Source organism: Polyodon spathula, chromosome 41 (assembly GCF_017654505.1).
Source record: "Polyodon spathula isolate WHYD16114869_AA chromosome 41, ASM1765450v1, whole genome shotgun sequence".
NCBI classification, from domain to species: domain Eukaryota; kingdom Metazoa; phylum Chordata; class Actinopteri; order Acipenseriformes; family Polyodontidae; genus Polyodon; species Polyodon spathula.
The window spans coordinates 3,809,761-3,824,678 of record NC_054574.1 but is presented as its reverse complement, the minus strand read 5'-3'; the positions used below and the strand labels follow the sequence as shown (position 1 = coordinate 3,824,678).

Below are 14,918 nucleotides of genomic sequence, written 5' to 3'. Positions count from 1 at the left end.
TTAGTGAAGTGTTAGTAGAAGATCAAAGAAATAGATTTTTATATCAGACGGATGAATCAGATATGAGTGGTTTAGGTTCAGACAAGCGATTTGATTATTTTATATTAATTGAAACTGCAAGAAGACTTGTTATCAGTGATTGGTAAATGCAAACCATCGTTATGTGTTTACCAGGTTTCTTAAACTATGTTAAGTGGATTGTTTGAAACGTATCTGCACAATACTGCATAATAATAAAATCAAGTGTACGATAGTTCACATCCGCAAAACAGGTTTTTTATGTATTTTACACCAAAAGGCAATTTGTGCAGCAGACATATTCAGAGGATCCTTCTAATCACACAGATATTGAGAATGTGTAGGATTGTAGCTAAATGCCGTTCCGTAACCCATGTACAATCACAGTTTGGTGAAGACTGGTGCTAAATTAAGACAGGCGGATGAACGAAATCAGTGCAAAAGTGCCACCATTTATTGAGTAAGAACCCCAACTTGTAACAAACAACATGAGATGTAAATGTGGTTTATTTTAAATCTTTCAAATACCCATCTATTTAATCATCCCAGTGTCTTTTCTTCTTTCAGAAAGCAGCCTTTCAAGATGCCAAGGTCTGCCTGTTTGTGTTCGACTGCATCTTCTTCAACGGAGTGAGTCTAATGGACAGGTAATGCTTGAATAACCATGTTGTACTGCCCCCTTACCTTTTTATGATGTTTGCCATCATTCTGAGTGTGTCTTATTGGTTACTTATAAACCGTGCAGGAGCTGCTCTTCAGCTCCTGTGGCCTGCCATAGATATATGAAACTACATGTAGATAAGTGCTATTCTGTAGATCAGCGCCATCTAGTGATCTGCTATTTGAACTATAACAGCTTTTTATATAGTGCCCAGCAGATCGCTTTGTACAGAGAGTATTGTTCTATGGGTAAGATATGCTCTATTCTCATCTACTGTTCTTCCCCAGGCCTCTCTGTGAACGAAAGAAGTTTCTTCATGAAAACATGGTGGAGATCCCAAATCGGATTCTCTTCTCTGAAATGAAGCGTGTTACTGTAAGAGGAATACACCCAGCTCCACAAACACATCACAGAATGAGCCACATCACTATTGCAAAATAACCAGTATAAAACAACTTTTTTATGCAGAATTTAATAAAATGCGTTTTATAGCAAAAGAAAGATCCCACGATGCAGCTGACTGTTTGTTTGCCTGTTACATGTTGCTCACAGTGTAATTTGAAATGAACAAGACTGACATTCACACATCAAACCCTTGGCATGCAAAACAATCAGCAGAAGACTTGAGATCAAACCAGTTTGAATTGGGACTTTGTTAATCATTTCAATTACTGATAATCAGCTAATGTCATGATTATCTTGACCACTATAAACTACTATAGTCATGTTTTACTGCCATGGTAAATAGTAAACACACACCGACTGGCTGACAGACAGACAGACAGACAGACAGACACATACACATCGACACAGTCTGACAGATACATACACACACTATGGCCGAAGGTAATGTTCCCTTCCCAATTAAACTATATGGTGTTTATTTTATACCCCCCCAGAATCAATTTATTCATGAATCCAGGACATGGTAGATTGTATACCAGAACAACCCACCTCAGCAGGAGAGGGTGTCACAGGGAAGGTAATTGAGTGATTATGAAGTGATAGTGTTGACGGCTGTCACTCTGTTTCAGAGGGCCGCTGATCTTGCTGACATGATCACACGAGTGATCCGAGAAGGCTTGGAGGGGCTGGTGCTGAAGGATGTCAAGGTGAGAGACCAATGCTGCAATACCAGCGTTTTCAACCGGGGCACGCGTACCTCTGGGATACTTCTAAGGGTCACGAGGTATGCAGGACAACTGCAAAAATGAAAGTAAAAGAAAATAATGAGGTTGAATTAACTGTATTATATATTATCTCAACCACTACAGAAATATTACATTTCTTTAGCAGTTCAAAGTTTACAATCAGACTGTAGTTTCAGAATGATTATTCACCTGTACGCATGCATGATTTCAATTGAGCGGGTTTCCAGTCTGATATCACTCAGGTGTAACAGCAATAGGGGCTGGTTGAGTGGTGTTCAGTGTTTGATAGAGAACATCCAGATCATCCTGTGTATCGTTTGTCAAAAATGGATACATCTCTTACTTGCAAAAGAAAAACTAAGGAACAAAGCACAAGAGTCTTCAGGAAGCGTGCCAAGCAACAGAAATTATACCGAATCCATTTAGATCATTTTTATTTTGGCTTTAATAAAAAGTTTATCATTGTTAGTAATGATAGTTTTATCTTGAGGTTAATGTTTTTCATGTTGTAAACATTTTAAATGGAAAATATAATTCTGCTGAGATGGGAAGTAAATGGTAACGTGATAAACATTTACATGCAGGCTATTCTGGATTATTTATAATAACTGCAGAATAGAAAGCAAATACTTGTGTTTCCAAATAGATTCACAATTCTGTGCATCACAGACTTGTAATTAAAAGCTTAAAGAATTACTGTTTGGTGTTCTGTTCTAAATCAGCAGTTTGTCATTCCCTGACCTGCTATAAATTATATATTAATAAACGGGGGAAATTCAATTTCTTAATCAGATTATTCTGCCTTTTATTGCAGCTGTGGTACCATTCAGTTGAACGAATATTATAAAGGGAACTTGAGCTGAAACTTTCAGACACAAGGGGTACAGTTTTTCAAAAGGTTGAAACCCTGCTTAATACATCCACAATACAAGTCAAGAGTCTGAAATATCGGAGTTAACTTACATATTCTTATTTTTTATGGAAATTTTCAGTCATCAAATCCTAGTTTTGTTTTTTGTTTTTTTTAAACTCAGAAGTTTAAAGCACCCCTGTGGCCTCTATAGAGCTCTCAGAATCCTGTCTAATCTCTACGTACATGTGGTACACCAGAGTGTAAGCATCGGCCTGTTCCCCTGCAACACGGTGCCATTTGTTGAGGTACTATTAGTGTTGCAGGGGGACCAGGTTAATGGTTACACTTTGGTGTACCAACTGTACTTGCCCTTATAAACGCTTACCACAGTAAAATAATAGCAAAGTGTAATAAAACATAGTGAAGGCATGGTAAAGTGTAGGTAAGCATTGTAAAGAGTAACGAGTTATGGGAAAGTGTATTAATAGTCATGACAAAGGTAAACGCTGGTAAATGCACAGTATAACCATGGGAGCTATATACAAAGTTTGAACAAACACTGAAGTGACTATCAAAAAGATGTCACGCAGAGGAAACCAGTGGAAAAAATGCATGTGAAACAACACACATGCAACACGCATTGTACTTCACTGACAAGTGTAATTTGATGGGGTTTTAAACATTAGTAGTATAGTAGTAGTAGTAGTAGTACCCATACTCAGAGATTTTATTACTGATATATAGTACAGATTCATTTTCTAATCACAATTGCCTTATAATAGTTTCCCATAGTAAAAGCATATCAGTGTAATCATGATAAAGCCAAGAGATGCTAGCTAATAGTATAACCACGGGGAAAAGCATGGGAAACTACACAATTACTGTTCAAATTTCCCATGGTAAAAACAAACGCGAAACCCTCGTGTTCCTGTCGGCACGATGGATCTACTGCAAGAACAGCAGCTTTATTGTTTTCTATATTTAACATGTGGTTTGTTGCAGGGTCTCTATGAACCTGGGAAGAGGCACTGGCTGAAGGTGAAGAAGGACTACTTGAATGAAGGAGCCATGGCAGATACTGCTGACCTGGTGGTATTGGGGGCCTTCTATGGGACTGGCTCCAAGGGTGAGTGGAAACTGGGCGGGACTGGGGAGGCAGCTTCACACGCTTTGGAGGTGGGCTGGTCGTGGTGGAGGTGGGCTGGTCATGGTGGAGGAGGGTTGGTCGTGGTGAAGGTGTTCTGGTCATGGTGGGGGTGAGCTGATTGTGGTGGAGGAGGGCTGGTTCTGGAGAAGTGCTGGTCATTGTGCAGGTGTTCTAGTCATGGTGGGTTGTGAGCTGGTTGTGGTGGAGGTGTTCTGGTCATGGTGGAGGAGGGTTGGTCGTGGTGCAGGTGTTCTAGTCATGGTGGGTTGTGAGCTGGTTGTGGTGGAGGAGGGCTGGTTGTGGTGGAGGTGTTCTGGTCGTGGTGGTGGAGGAGGGCTAGTCATGGTGGGAGGTGTTCTGGTCATGATGGGGGTGAGCTGGTTGTGGTGGAGGAGGGCTGGTTGTTGTGGAGGAGGGCTGGTTGTTGTGGAGGAGTTCTGGTCATGATGGGGGTGAGCTGGTCGTGGTGGAGGAGTGCTGGTCGTGGTGGAGGTGTTCTGGTCATGATGGGGGTGAGCTGGTTGTTGTGGAGGAGGGCTGGTTGTTGTGGAGGAGTTCTGGTCATGATGGGGGTGAGCTGGTCGTGGTGGAGGTGAGCTGGTCGTGATGGAAGAGGGCTGGTTGTGGTGGAGGAGTGCTGGTCGTGGTGGGGATGAGCTGGTTGTGGTAGAGGAGGGCTAGTCATGGTGGGGGTGTTCTGGTCATGGTGGAGGAGGGTTGGTCGTGGTGCAGGTGTTCTGGTCATGGTAGGTTGTGAGCTGGTCATGGTGGAGGAAGGTTGGTCGTGGTGCAGGTGTTCTATTCATGGTGGGTTGTGAGCTGGTTGTGGTGGAGGAGGGCTGGTTGTGGTGAAAGTGTTCTGGTCATGGTAGGTGGTGAGCTGGTCGTGGTGGAGGAGGGCTAGTCATGGTGGGGGTGAGCTGGTTGTGGTGGAGGAGGGCTGGTCGTGATGAAGGTGTTCTGGTCATGGTGGCGGCGAGCTAGTTGTGGTGGAGGAGGTTATGGTCGTGGTGAAGGTGTTCTGGTCATGGTGGAGGAGGGATGGTCGTGGTGCAGGTGTTCTGGTCATTTTGGGGGTGAGCTGGTCGTGGTGGAGGAGGGCTAGTCATGGTGAAGGAGTTCTGGTTGTGGTGGAGGAGGACTAGTCATAGTGGGGGTGAGCTGGTTGTGGTGGAGGAGGGCTGGTCGTGGTGGGGGTGTTCTGGTCATGGTGGAAGAGGGTTGGTCGTGGTGCAGTTGTTCTATTCATGGTGGGTTGTGAGCTGGTCGTGGTGGAGGAGGGCTAGTCATGGTGGGGGTGAGCTGGTTGTGGTGGAGGAGGGTTGGTTGTGGTGGAGGAGGGCTGGTTGTGGTGGAGGAGGGCTAGTCATGGTGGGGGTGAGCTGGTCGTGGTGGAGGAGGGCTGGTCGTGGTGAAGATGTTCTGGTTGTGGTGGAGGAGGGCTGGTCGTGGTGGAGGTTTTCTGGTCATGGTGGGGGTGAGCTGGTTGTGGTGGAGGAGGACTAGTCATAGTGGGGTGGTGGACTGATCATGTTGGGTTCCTGTTTTTCAAATACAATTACATTTCCAATTCCTTTTTAAAATCAATTTGCCATTCCAGTTCCTTCGAAGGAATTGAATTATTTTAGAGACATAGTAAATATTGTGATTGTTCAACTGCGTTCAATTGAATCTGATTTTAATTGACTAACAGTGACTTCAATTTAAGTAATTTGTTGCCACCATAAGATGCTAATTTGAACAGAATACAATTTTGATCAATGATGTGTTGGAATTCATTAACCCTTAGCTGTCCATTTATTCAGCGCTTGTCAGGCACGTCGGTCCAATTTATTTTCACACGCGCTGTTTATTTTACACGCGCTGTTTAATTTTTTTTTTTTCAGAGTAAAACAGGTTTAAATGGCACTGAATTGCAAAAGGACACACAGTACTGCATCTACAGCCAAGCCCTACCCCTTGTTTGCTGTATTTTTAACATACCTCTCCTGATCACTCGTTTTATCACCAAACTCCTCAGTAATGCGATCCAAGTCATTATTTTAATACTGTAACATCTCAAAAAGCTCTGCAAATGTCTCTGATATTCTTTGAGCGCTGGATGCAGAAGCAGCTACCTCCTTTGTTTGTATCCGTGTTATCTCTGTGGTGCAGCTGCTACCTCTATTGCTCAGATACAGCCTTTTTTTTGGCTTCATTCAGCTCCTATTGGTCTCACTCTGCCATTGAAAGGTTTTCTCTGCTTTTTCCGGAGAGAAAACGACTAGAGACGTCAAAGGGTTAAAAGGGGACTGGAATTGGAAATTGTTTCTGAAATGGAATTGAAATATCTGGGTGCTGGATTGGGTTTCATTTTGTAAGTGTTTTTGTTCCTCTGTGTTTCAGGCGGGATGATGTCAGTTTTCTTGATGGGCTGCTATGACCCTGCATCCCGACAGTGGTGCACGGTGACCAAGTGTGCGGGCGGGCACGACGATGCCACACTCGCACGACTGCAGAGCGAGCTGGACATGGTGAAGATCAGCAAGGTACACACAAACATCAGGGTTGTGTTTTCCGAGCAATTCCCATTAAGAAGCTTAATCCGAGATTAGTCTGAGATTAAGAACAATTTAATCCGAGATTGCATTTTGCCAAGGACTGCAATACCACAATTCGCTGCAGTGAAATCCGAATTATCTTATAAGTATAAAAGAAAGGTAAGACAAATAATCGCTTATAATGGTTTTAGTTTGATCACAACAGGTTCTATATTAAATCACAGTCAGGTTGCTGTTGATTGGCACTCAATAATTGTGGGCAAACGAAGGAATGTTTGTTTTGAGTAATTTATATGTTTTATTCCATTAATTTACCTCTAAAAATACTCTGAAAAGACAAAGTCCCTTTTTAATGATTTAAACGACAATATTTAAATGTACCACCACTTAGATCAATTGAGTAGAGCATGGTATGCTTCACGATAAATTGATGGGCAGCATTGTACAGTGTTAGATCAAATTATCACTAAAGATGGACTTCTTGAGACCTAAAATTAATTTAATAAGTTTAATTATGTTTTAAGCAGCAAGCAACATTTGATATCACCATTCAAAATATTGTACCAATACAAGAAATGCGAACGCATTGGATTGAAATGTCTACTTGAGCTTTTCTTGCTGCTTTTTATTAAAGTGCGTCCTTTTGAAATTACAGGAACCAAGCAAAATCCCCGGCTGGTTAAAAATCAACAAAAACTACTATCCAGATTTTGTAGTTCGTGATCCCAAGGTAAGTCTTCAATGGGGGAGGGGCGTCCCTGAGTGTCCTCCAGTGTCCCCTGGTAAAAGCGTGCCTGTGTGGTGCGCAGGGTGTGTCCCCTGGTAAAAGCGTGCCTGTGTGGTGCGCAGGGTGTGTCCCCTGGTAAAAGCGTGCCTGTGTGGTGCGCAGGGTGTGTCCCCTGGTAAAAGCGTGCCTGTGTGGTGCGCAGGGTGTGTCCCCTGGTAAAAGCGTGCCTGTGTGGTGTGCAGGGTGTGTCCCCTGGTAAAAGCGTGCCTGTGTGGTGCGCAGGGTGTGTCCCCTGGTAAAAGCGTGCCTGTGTGGTGCGCAGGGTGTGTCCCCTGGTAAAAGCGTGCCTGTGTGGTGTGCAGCTTGTCATAGTCGAGGGAGTGCAGGTTTGCGTCTTGGGAGCTCAGGCGGACACCTGCAGGGCTGGCCTTTATCCTCCAGAGTTAACTGGCTGACATCCACTCTGGAGTTCCTGGGTGTAGAAGAGCAAGCTGGCTCGGTCGTGGGATCAGAGGACGCCCGCTGAACCTTCAGTTCCCCTGAGCTGTGTGAGGAATTTTTGTGGTGCGGGAAAAAAACTAATTGGGCATTCTAAATTGGAGCAAAAATTGGGAGTGAAATAATTGAACATTTTTTAAATTGTATTTTCTAAAAAACAAAAGTATGTATGCCATACTTCAGCAACTATACTTCCCTGATTAAAGGACCTCACCTTCTGATAGCTGAGTGTGAAAAGTAAGAGCTACGGCACAGACAGGGTCCACTACCAGGGTAATGCCTGGTTTAGTTTATTATGATAATAAAAAAAAAAATTAAAAAATCAGTAAACATTTTAAACATAATATGCAGGTTAGTTTTGTCATGACTTGCTTTCTTTTCTAATGAAACTGTAAATGTTGAGAGAGGCATTCTGAATGTACGTCTGAAATGTACAATGCTAAAAAACAAACCATTGGTGTGATTTACTATGTTAAGTGGTGGCATTTTGTTATGTGGTTTTAAGACCTCTCATTCCTTAAAGACCACGTTTCAGTGATGACAAGTCGTGAATTTACTTTCAAAACACAAGGAGTCCAACTGACTTCAAACATCCTATCCATTACAAGAGTTGCTTTCCTTTAGCAATGTAAACTTACACAGTATGGTAAAATACAAAACAAAAAAAAAAAAGTCAACACGTCGTTGAATTTGAGTTGTTTAGTATTTCTTAATTCAGTGCTATTAAGTATTTGTGTTTTCAGTATCTGAATGCTGCTCTTTTAGTGTTTTACTTTTTTATTGCAGCCCTAGATTGTGTTGATTGTGTTGCTTCTGTTTGAATTTGCCACACCTGTTGGTTAATTTATGGAGGAAAAAACCTGAAAAAAGCTGAAATATGCCTAGCAACATGCTGACAGAAATCCAGGAGCCTTAGAGCGTTAATTAGCAAAATATTAAATTGCAGCTGACCTTTAAACAAGTAACCCTCTCTTCTCCCCCGCCCCTGGACAGAAAGCTGCGGTGTGGGAGATCACTGGCGCCGAGTTCTCCAAGGCAGAAGCTCACACCGCTGACGGCATCTCCATCCGCTTCCCACGATGCACCCGTATCCGTGACGACAAGGACTGGCAGAGCGCAACCAACCTGCCGCAGCTCAAGGTAACAGGACAGTAAACAAAACACTAAGAAACTGACTGCTGTAGCACTCATTAGTGCTGAATTTAGAAATACTGAAAGAAACTTCAGTTCGATGACAAATGTCTTTTTTTCAATGTCTTCAAATGTTGGAATGGTTTGGATTCAATATATATCTAGTTTTCGAGTGTGGACTTGACTTGATGTGTGTGATTTGAATTTAAGAGCAGTTTGTAAATGTGTTTGGAATTGGCCAAAACTCCTGTCCCTGCAGATGCTTTATAGAATAGCAGGCTCAGGCTTCCCTGCAAGACCCTTAAGCTTATCAGTGAAACTAAATTACAACAAAGTCCTTAACCCAGTGTGCCCTGTCAGTGTACGTAATCCACAGAAATATTGTAACCCCAAGATACACCAACAAAAAGGATGGCACCACAGTGGCTAAACTGCCTTCTGTCTTCCTGTCTGCAGTGACAGTGATTTTAATCATAAGCACTGCTTGTGATCTGTTTAATTAAATATAAAAAAACAAATATAAAAACAGCAATTTACACAATTCATTCATTTTACTTTAACTTCTTCGTTACGTACCAAGATTTTGCCTGTAAGAATTGGAATGAATTGTTTAAATTGGCATGTGTTAAGTGGGTGTCATTCTTGAATTGACTAATATATATATATATATATATATATATATATATATATATATATATATATATATATATATATATATATATATATATGTGTAACATACTGTTTTATAACATGTTGCTGTTTGTGCTGTGTATTTGTATGTATTTAATGCTGCTCTGCTTTGAAGTTGAATGGTGCAGTTAGTGGACTGTCACTTTTCTAGCCAAGCGTTTCCCATCGATGCTTGCAGTCAGAGGGTTCCTGTCGGTGCTGCTTCTTGTGCTCACTCTCACTGCACTCTCACCTCTAGGAGTTGTTCCGCTTATCAAAGGAGACGTCTGATTTCGAGGTGACCGCGGGCCCTTCGAAGAGCTCCTCAGGGGGGGAGAGTGCGGGCAGCACCCCTCCCTCCACCTCCACTGCCAGCTCCAGCAAGCTCACCGCTGCAAGTAAGTCAAACCAAACGCAATGCAGAAGCTTGAAAAAGTTCACTTTGTTTTTTTTTTTGAAGACTGTCCAGCTTTATTCTTTCCATTTCAACTTTTAAGTGCATCTGGTATACCTTTGCTAACAAATAACCAGTCCCCTGCAACACTCTGCCCCCAGTGGATGCAAGAAATAACACATTTGTTCTTTGATGTATTTTTATATCCAGTAGGGGGCATATTTTTATAGAGGCACATTTGAGAGATTTATTGAATGGTGCTTTTAAACTTGTTTTATAAAGTCACCAAAATGTTATGACTGAAGCAGACAATTATATACAAAGTAATTATAAACAGTAGTGAGAATACATTGGTTAATATAACATGTACAGTTACCACTGCTTAGAACGGGCACATCTGTGATTCTTCCACAGTAAGCAATGGACAGTATAAACACACACAATAATGTGACATTGAAAATGCCCCACAGTGATCAGTACAGTAATCAGAGCAAACAAGTGTCTTTTACACTATTTACACTCATTACACTAATAAAAATATATATATATATTAAAACCTATGAACGTATAAAAGTGCAGAAAAGTAATGCCAGTGCAGAAATGTACAGAACAGGCAGGCTACATTACTGCAGATTGTTTCCAGCCAAGAACTCTGTGATACTCTGTGATCTGGATGGTCTGTTTTTGCAAGTATGGGATGGCAAACTGTGTCAGTGTTTTAAAAAAAATCCCAATTCAGCTTTATATCAGGATGCTGCTCCACAGCGTTAAAAACACGCATGCTTCCGTCATTGGTGTCTGTTTCAGGCAGAGCGTCCTGGTCGCCAAGGTGACACAGCTGAGGATTCTTCCTCTGACATCCCCTCTGGTGTTGTCAGAGTTTGTTTTGTTGTATTTTTGTCAGCACTCTCCTCCTCAACTACAGAAAACCTAGTTTTTTTGAAGCAGTGTTGCATTGTTTGCTGACTGACAGTAGCAAGCACACAGCATCTAACAGAGACATTTTATTTACACACTGAATTTTCATGCTGATTCAGTCAGTGCTGTTTTTCAAACTGTAAACCCAACACTGCGTACATGGATTAAATAGTCAAAGTACAGTACAGGGGAAATAGCTCCATAACAAGGTGCAAACAGCTGATTGATGGATTAATAAGATCAGTTACTACAGTATAAGCAGTGTGTTTGCTATTTAAATATATGTGAATGGTACATAACGAGATCCAAACAGCTGAGTTTGCCTGAAACATACATGCGCTTAACATGGTATAAACAGTGCCTTTGTTATTGAAATCAGTGGGAATGGCAAACGCTATTTGTCCGAAATAAATGGCTGCCCGCAAAAACACTGGATGGTTAAGTGGTGGATGCAGTATAGCAAAACACCAAATGTATTTCATTTGCTTTTATACTTGAACAGTACATTCTGTTAGCATCCTATTTTACTATGTAATTCTCCAGGCAGCAACAGCGCCACGAGAGCGCCCCCTCCTGTTAAGACTGAGAACCCTTCACCTGGGAAAGCTGTCAAGAGGAAACAGCCTGTAGAAGAAAAGCACACAAAGAAGGTAGGCCTGCCCAACCAGCCACAAACACAGCCACTTCTCCTGCCCAACCAGCCACAAACACAGCCACTTCTCCTGCCCAACCAGCCACAAACACAGCCACTTCTCCTGCCCAACCAGCCACAAACACAGCCACTTCTCCTGCCCAACCAGCCACAAACACAGCCACTTCTCCTGCCCAACCAGCCACAAACACAGCCACTTCTCCTGCCCAACCAGCCACAAACACAGCCACTTCTCCTGCCCAACCAGCCACAAACACAGCCACTTCTCCTGCCCAACCTGCCACAAACACAGCCACTTCTCCTGCCCAACCAGCCACAAACACAGCCACTTCTCCTGCCCAACCAGCCACAAACACAGCCACGTCTTCTGCCAAATCAGGGATCCAAATCAAATTAACAATAAAAATCTGAAATGATTTCAGACATTTTAAAGTTGTTCTAGAACACGTATCAGTGGCAGCATAGTTTTGAACTACCGACAGGCAGCTCTGTGCTGAATTTCAGCAGCACGCCACTGGACTGGAATGCAAAGACACACTGGAAACTAGTCCTGGGAAGCATGTTATCCTACTTGTGTTATCTTTAGAATTTTTATTAATAACATTCTGTAATCTGGCTTTATGATTTTCTATGTAATTTATATAATTGTTGAATAAGGGTTTTCTTGATATTTTTCAGTTGAAAAAATCAGAAACGTTGCAAAGCAATGGGCAAAGCAAAGTGAAAGCCGAGTCGTCTCAGCCCATCGCACCCGCTCAGGAGAAGGTAAGTGCTGCTTGATGCTTTTCATCTGCACCAGGAAACCAGTACAGCTACTATCTAATCTCACAAGAACATAAGAATGTTTCCGAACAAGAGGTAGACATGCGGCCCGTCTGTGTTCATCCGCTCCCTTGTATCTGAGTGATCTCAAAACTGCAAGCCTGGTCTTAAAGGATACCCCCGCCTCCCAGCCCCAGCCTAATTCTTCTTTGTTTTTGGCTAAATCAGTTCCTTCAAACTGTCTTCGTATCTTGTTCCTTTGGTGTTAGTCTGGTTGCTCTTCATTGGACTCTCTCCAGGGCCACGATGTCTCTTTGTTTAAGAACATAAGAAAGTTTACAAACGAGAGGAGGCCATTCTGCCCATCTTGCTCGTTTGGTTGTTAGTATCTTATTGATCCCAGAATCTCATCAAGCAGCTTCTTGAAGGATCCCAGGGTGTCAGCTTCAACAACATTACTGGGGAGTTGATTCCAGACCCTCACAATTCTCTGTGTAAAAAAGTGCCTCCTATTTTCTGTTCTGAGTGCCCCTTTGTCTAATCTCCATTTGTGACCCCTGGTCCTTGTTTCTTTTTTCAGGCTGAAAAAGTCCCTTGGGTCGACACTGTCAATACCTTTTAGAATTTTGAATGCTTGAATTAGGTCGTCACATAGTCTTCTTTGTTCAAGACTGAACAGATTCAATTCTTTTAGCCTGTCTGCATATGACATTCCTTTTAAGCCCGGAATAATTCTGGTCGCTCTTCTTTGCACTCTTTCTAGAGCAGCAATATCTTTTTTATAGCGAGGTGACCAGAACTGAACACAATATTCAAGATGAGGTCTTACTAGTGCATTGTACAGTTTTAACATTACTTCCCTTGATTTAAATTCAACACTTTTCACAATGTATCCGAGCATCTTGTTAGCCTTTTTTATAGCTTCCCCACATTGTCTAGATGAAGACATTTCTGAGTCAACAAAAACTCCTAGGTCTTTTTCATAGATTCCTTCTCCAATTTCAATATCTCCCATATGATATTTATAATGTACATTTTTATTTCCTGCGTGCAGTACCTTACACTTTTCTCTATTAAATGTCATTTGCCATGTGTCTGCCCAGTTCTGAATCTTGTCTAGATCATTTTGAATGACCTTTGCTGCTGCAACAGTGTTTGCCACTCCTCCTACTTTTGTGTCGTCTGCAAATTTAACAAGTTTGCTTACTATACCAGAATCTAAATCATTAATATAGATTAGGAATAGCAGAGGACCTAATACTGATCCCTGTGGTACACCACTGGTTACCACACTCCATTCTGAGGTTTTTCCTCTAATCAGTACTGTGATGAGCAGAACTGGACACAGTACCCTAAGTGCGGTCTCACCAGTGCATTATACAACCTCATAATATATTTACAGCCCTCATGTTCAGCCTATATATATATATATATATATATATATATTTTTTTTTTTTTTTTTTTTTCTGCAGGCTTTATACTGGACACAAATACAGTAACACCATTAGTATGGAGAGATGCTAACTGGTGCTGACAGAGCCCCCATTGATAAAACTAATAAAATAATTTCAAATTGCTCTCTGGTTCCATTGATGGAAACATTTACTGATGTGCTTCTTTCTGTTTCAGCAGACTCTGCTTGATATATTCACTGGGGTAAAGCTGTATCTTCCAGACTCAGTCCAGGATTTCGGAAAGCTTCGCCGTTATTTTATCGCCTACAATGGAGACCTGGTGCCTGAATACGATGTAGCCATGGCAACACACACTGTGGGGGAGCTGGAGGAGGCGTCGGAGGCGAAGCGCGTCACCACGCACTGGATCTGGGAGTGTATCAGACGACGCAGGGTCGTGCCACCTTGCTGAGGCTGCAGCTTCCCCCCTCAATACTGTACAGGATATGTGTAGAACTGGGACCCGGAGCAGTGAATCGCAACTTTAAGAACTGTTGTCAAAGAAATGTAATAATGAAACAGGAATATTGCTCAGCTATTATTTGAACTCTGTCGTGGAGAGATTTATTGTAGAAAGAGGGTTTTTCCAAATCTACGACTTCTGAAGTAAAATAAAATAACATTTTGAAGTGCTAAAATGAAATAAATGCAATGATACCGTTTAGACTACAACAACCTTCTCAGAACTTGTAACCTGCCCCTTAAAACACCTGGAGGAATTAAGGGGCAGGTTACAGATTGCATCCACTAGGGGCAATGTGTTGCCGGGGACAGGTTAAAGACGCTCGATGGATTCGGGGGTTAGGCATGATTCTGAGCTCTTTATTGAGGTCACAGGGGTGCTTGTTTTAGTTTTAAATATGATGACACAGAAAATGAACAAGTTGGCAAACAAAGTGTCTTTTAAATGTAACTTTTTAATTAGCCCTATCCCTGCATGTCTTTATCCCTCAGAACAGATATAACACTGGCTTCCTATCCTCTCCCTCTTTGGTGAGGAGACTAACCTGTATTCAAACAGCATCAGTACTGGCCAAGAATTGTATTTTTCAGGAATAACTTCTGTGAACTACATGTTAACAGCTTTTTAAAATAAAATGCCTACTTCAATTTTTGAAATTGCAGTTTGCAAGCCTTTTCAATGCTGGTGAGAGGTGAGGTGCAGTGGGCTACAATCAATGAGCGACAGACTGAAATAGGAACCTGAAAGTAATGAATCCTCCGAATTCCCCAAGCCAATCACCTTTTTGCACCCAGACACTTGAGAGTGGATGTTGGCAATCTACCATGTCCGGCCAGCCCTGCAGGGCTCCACTTGAGCTTACCAAGGCCAGTAGGGTCTT

General features: G+C 42.2%; 1 protein-coding gene across 2 annotated transcripts in view; it reads left to right on the top strand.

Moving 5' to 3' along the window:
• Positions 1-14,912, top strand: part of lig3 (ligase III, DNA, ATP-dependent) — a 31,153-nt gene extending 16,241 nt beyond the window's left edge. Inside the window, exons 11-21 of one of the 2 annotated variants that reach the window (XM_041236612.1) lie at positions 586-665; positions 967-1,054; positions 1,714-1,791; positions 3,686-3,809; positions 6,216-6,358; positions 7,026-7,100; positions 8,589-8,735; positions 9,655-9,793; positions 11,251-11,357; positions 12,038-12,124; positions 13,754-14,912. In XM_041236612.1, coding sequence (XP_041092546.1) covers positions 586-665; positions 967-1,054; positions 1,714-1,791; positions 3,686-3,809; positions 6,216-6,358; positions 7,026-7,100; positions 8,589-8,735; positions 9,655-9,793; positions 11,251-11,357; positions 12,038-12,124; positions 13,754-13,987 — 1,302 coding nt within the window. In that variant the 3' untranslated portion in view covers positions 13,988-14,912. Of the gene's footprint in view, positions 1-585; positions 666-966; positions 1,055-1,713; positions 1,792-3,685; positions 3,810-6,215; positions 6,359-7,025; positions 7,101-8,588; positions 8,736-9,654; positions 9,794-11,250; positions 12,132-13,753 lie in introns of those variants that run through there. The other variant, XM_041236611.1, reaches the window with a different exon arrangement.
• Positions 14,913-14,918: the final 6 nt, after the last annotated feature.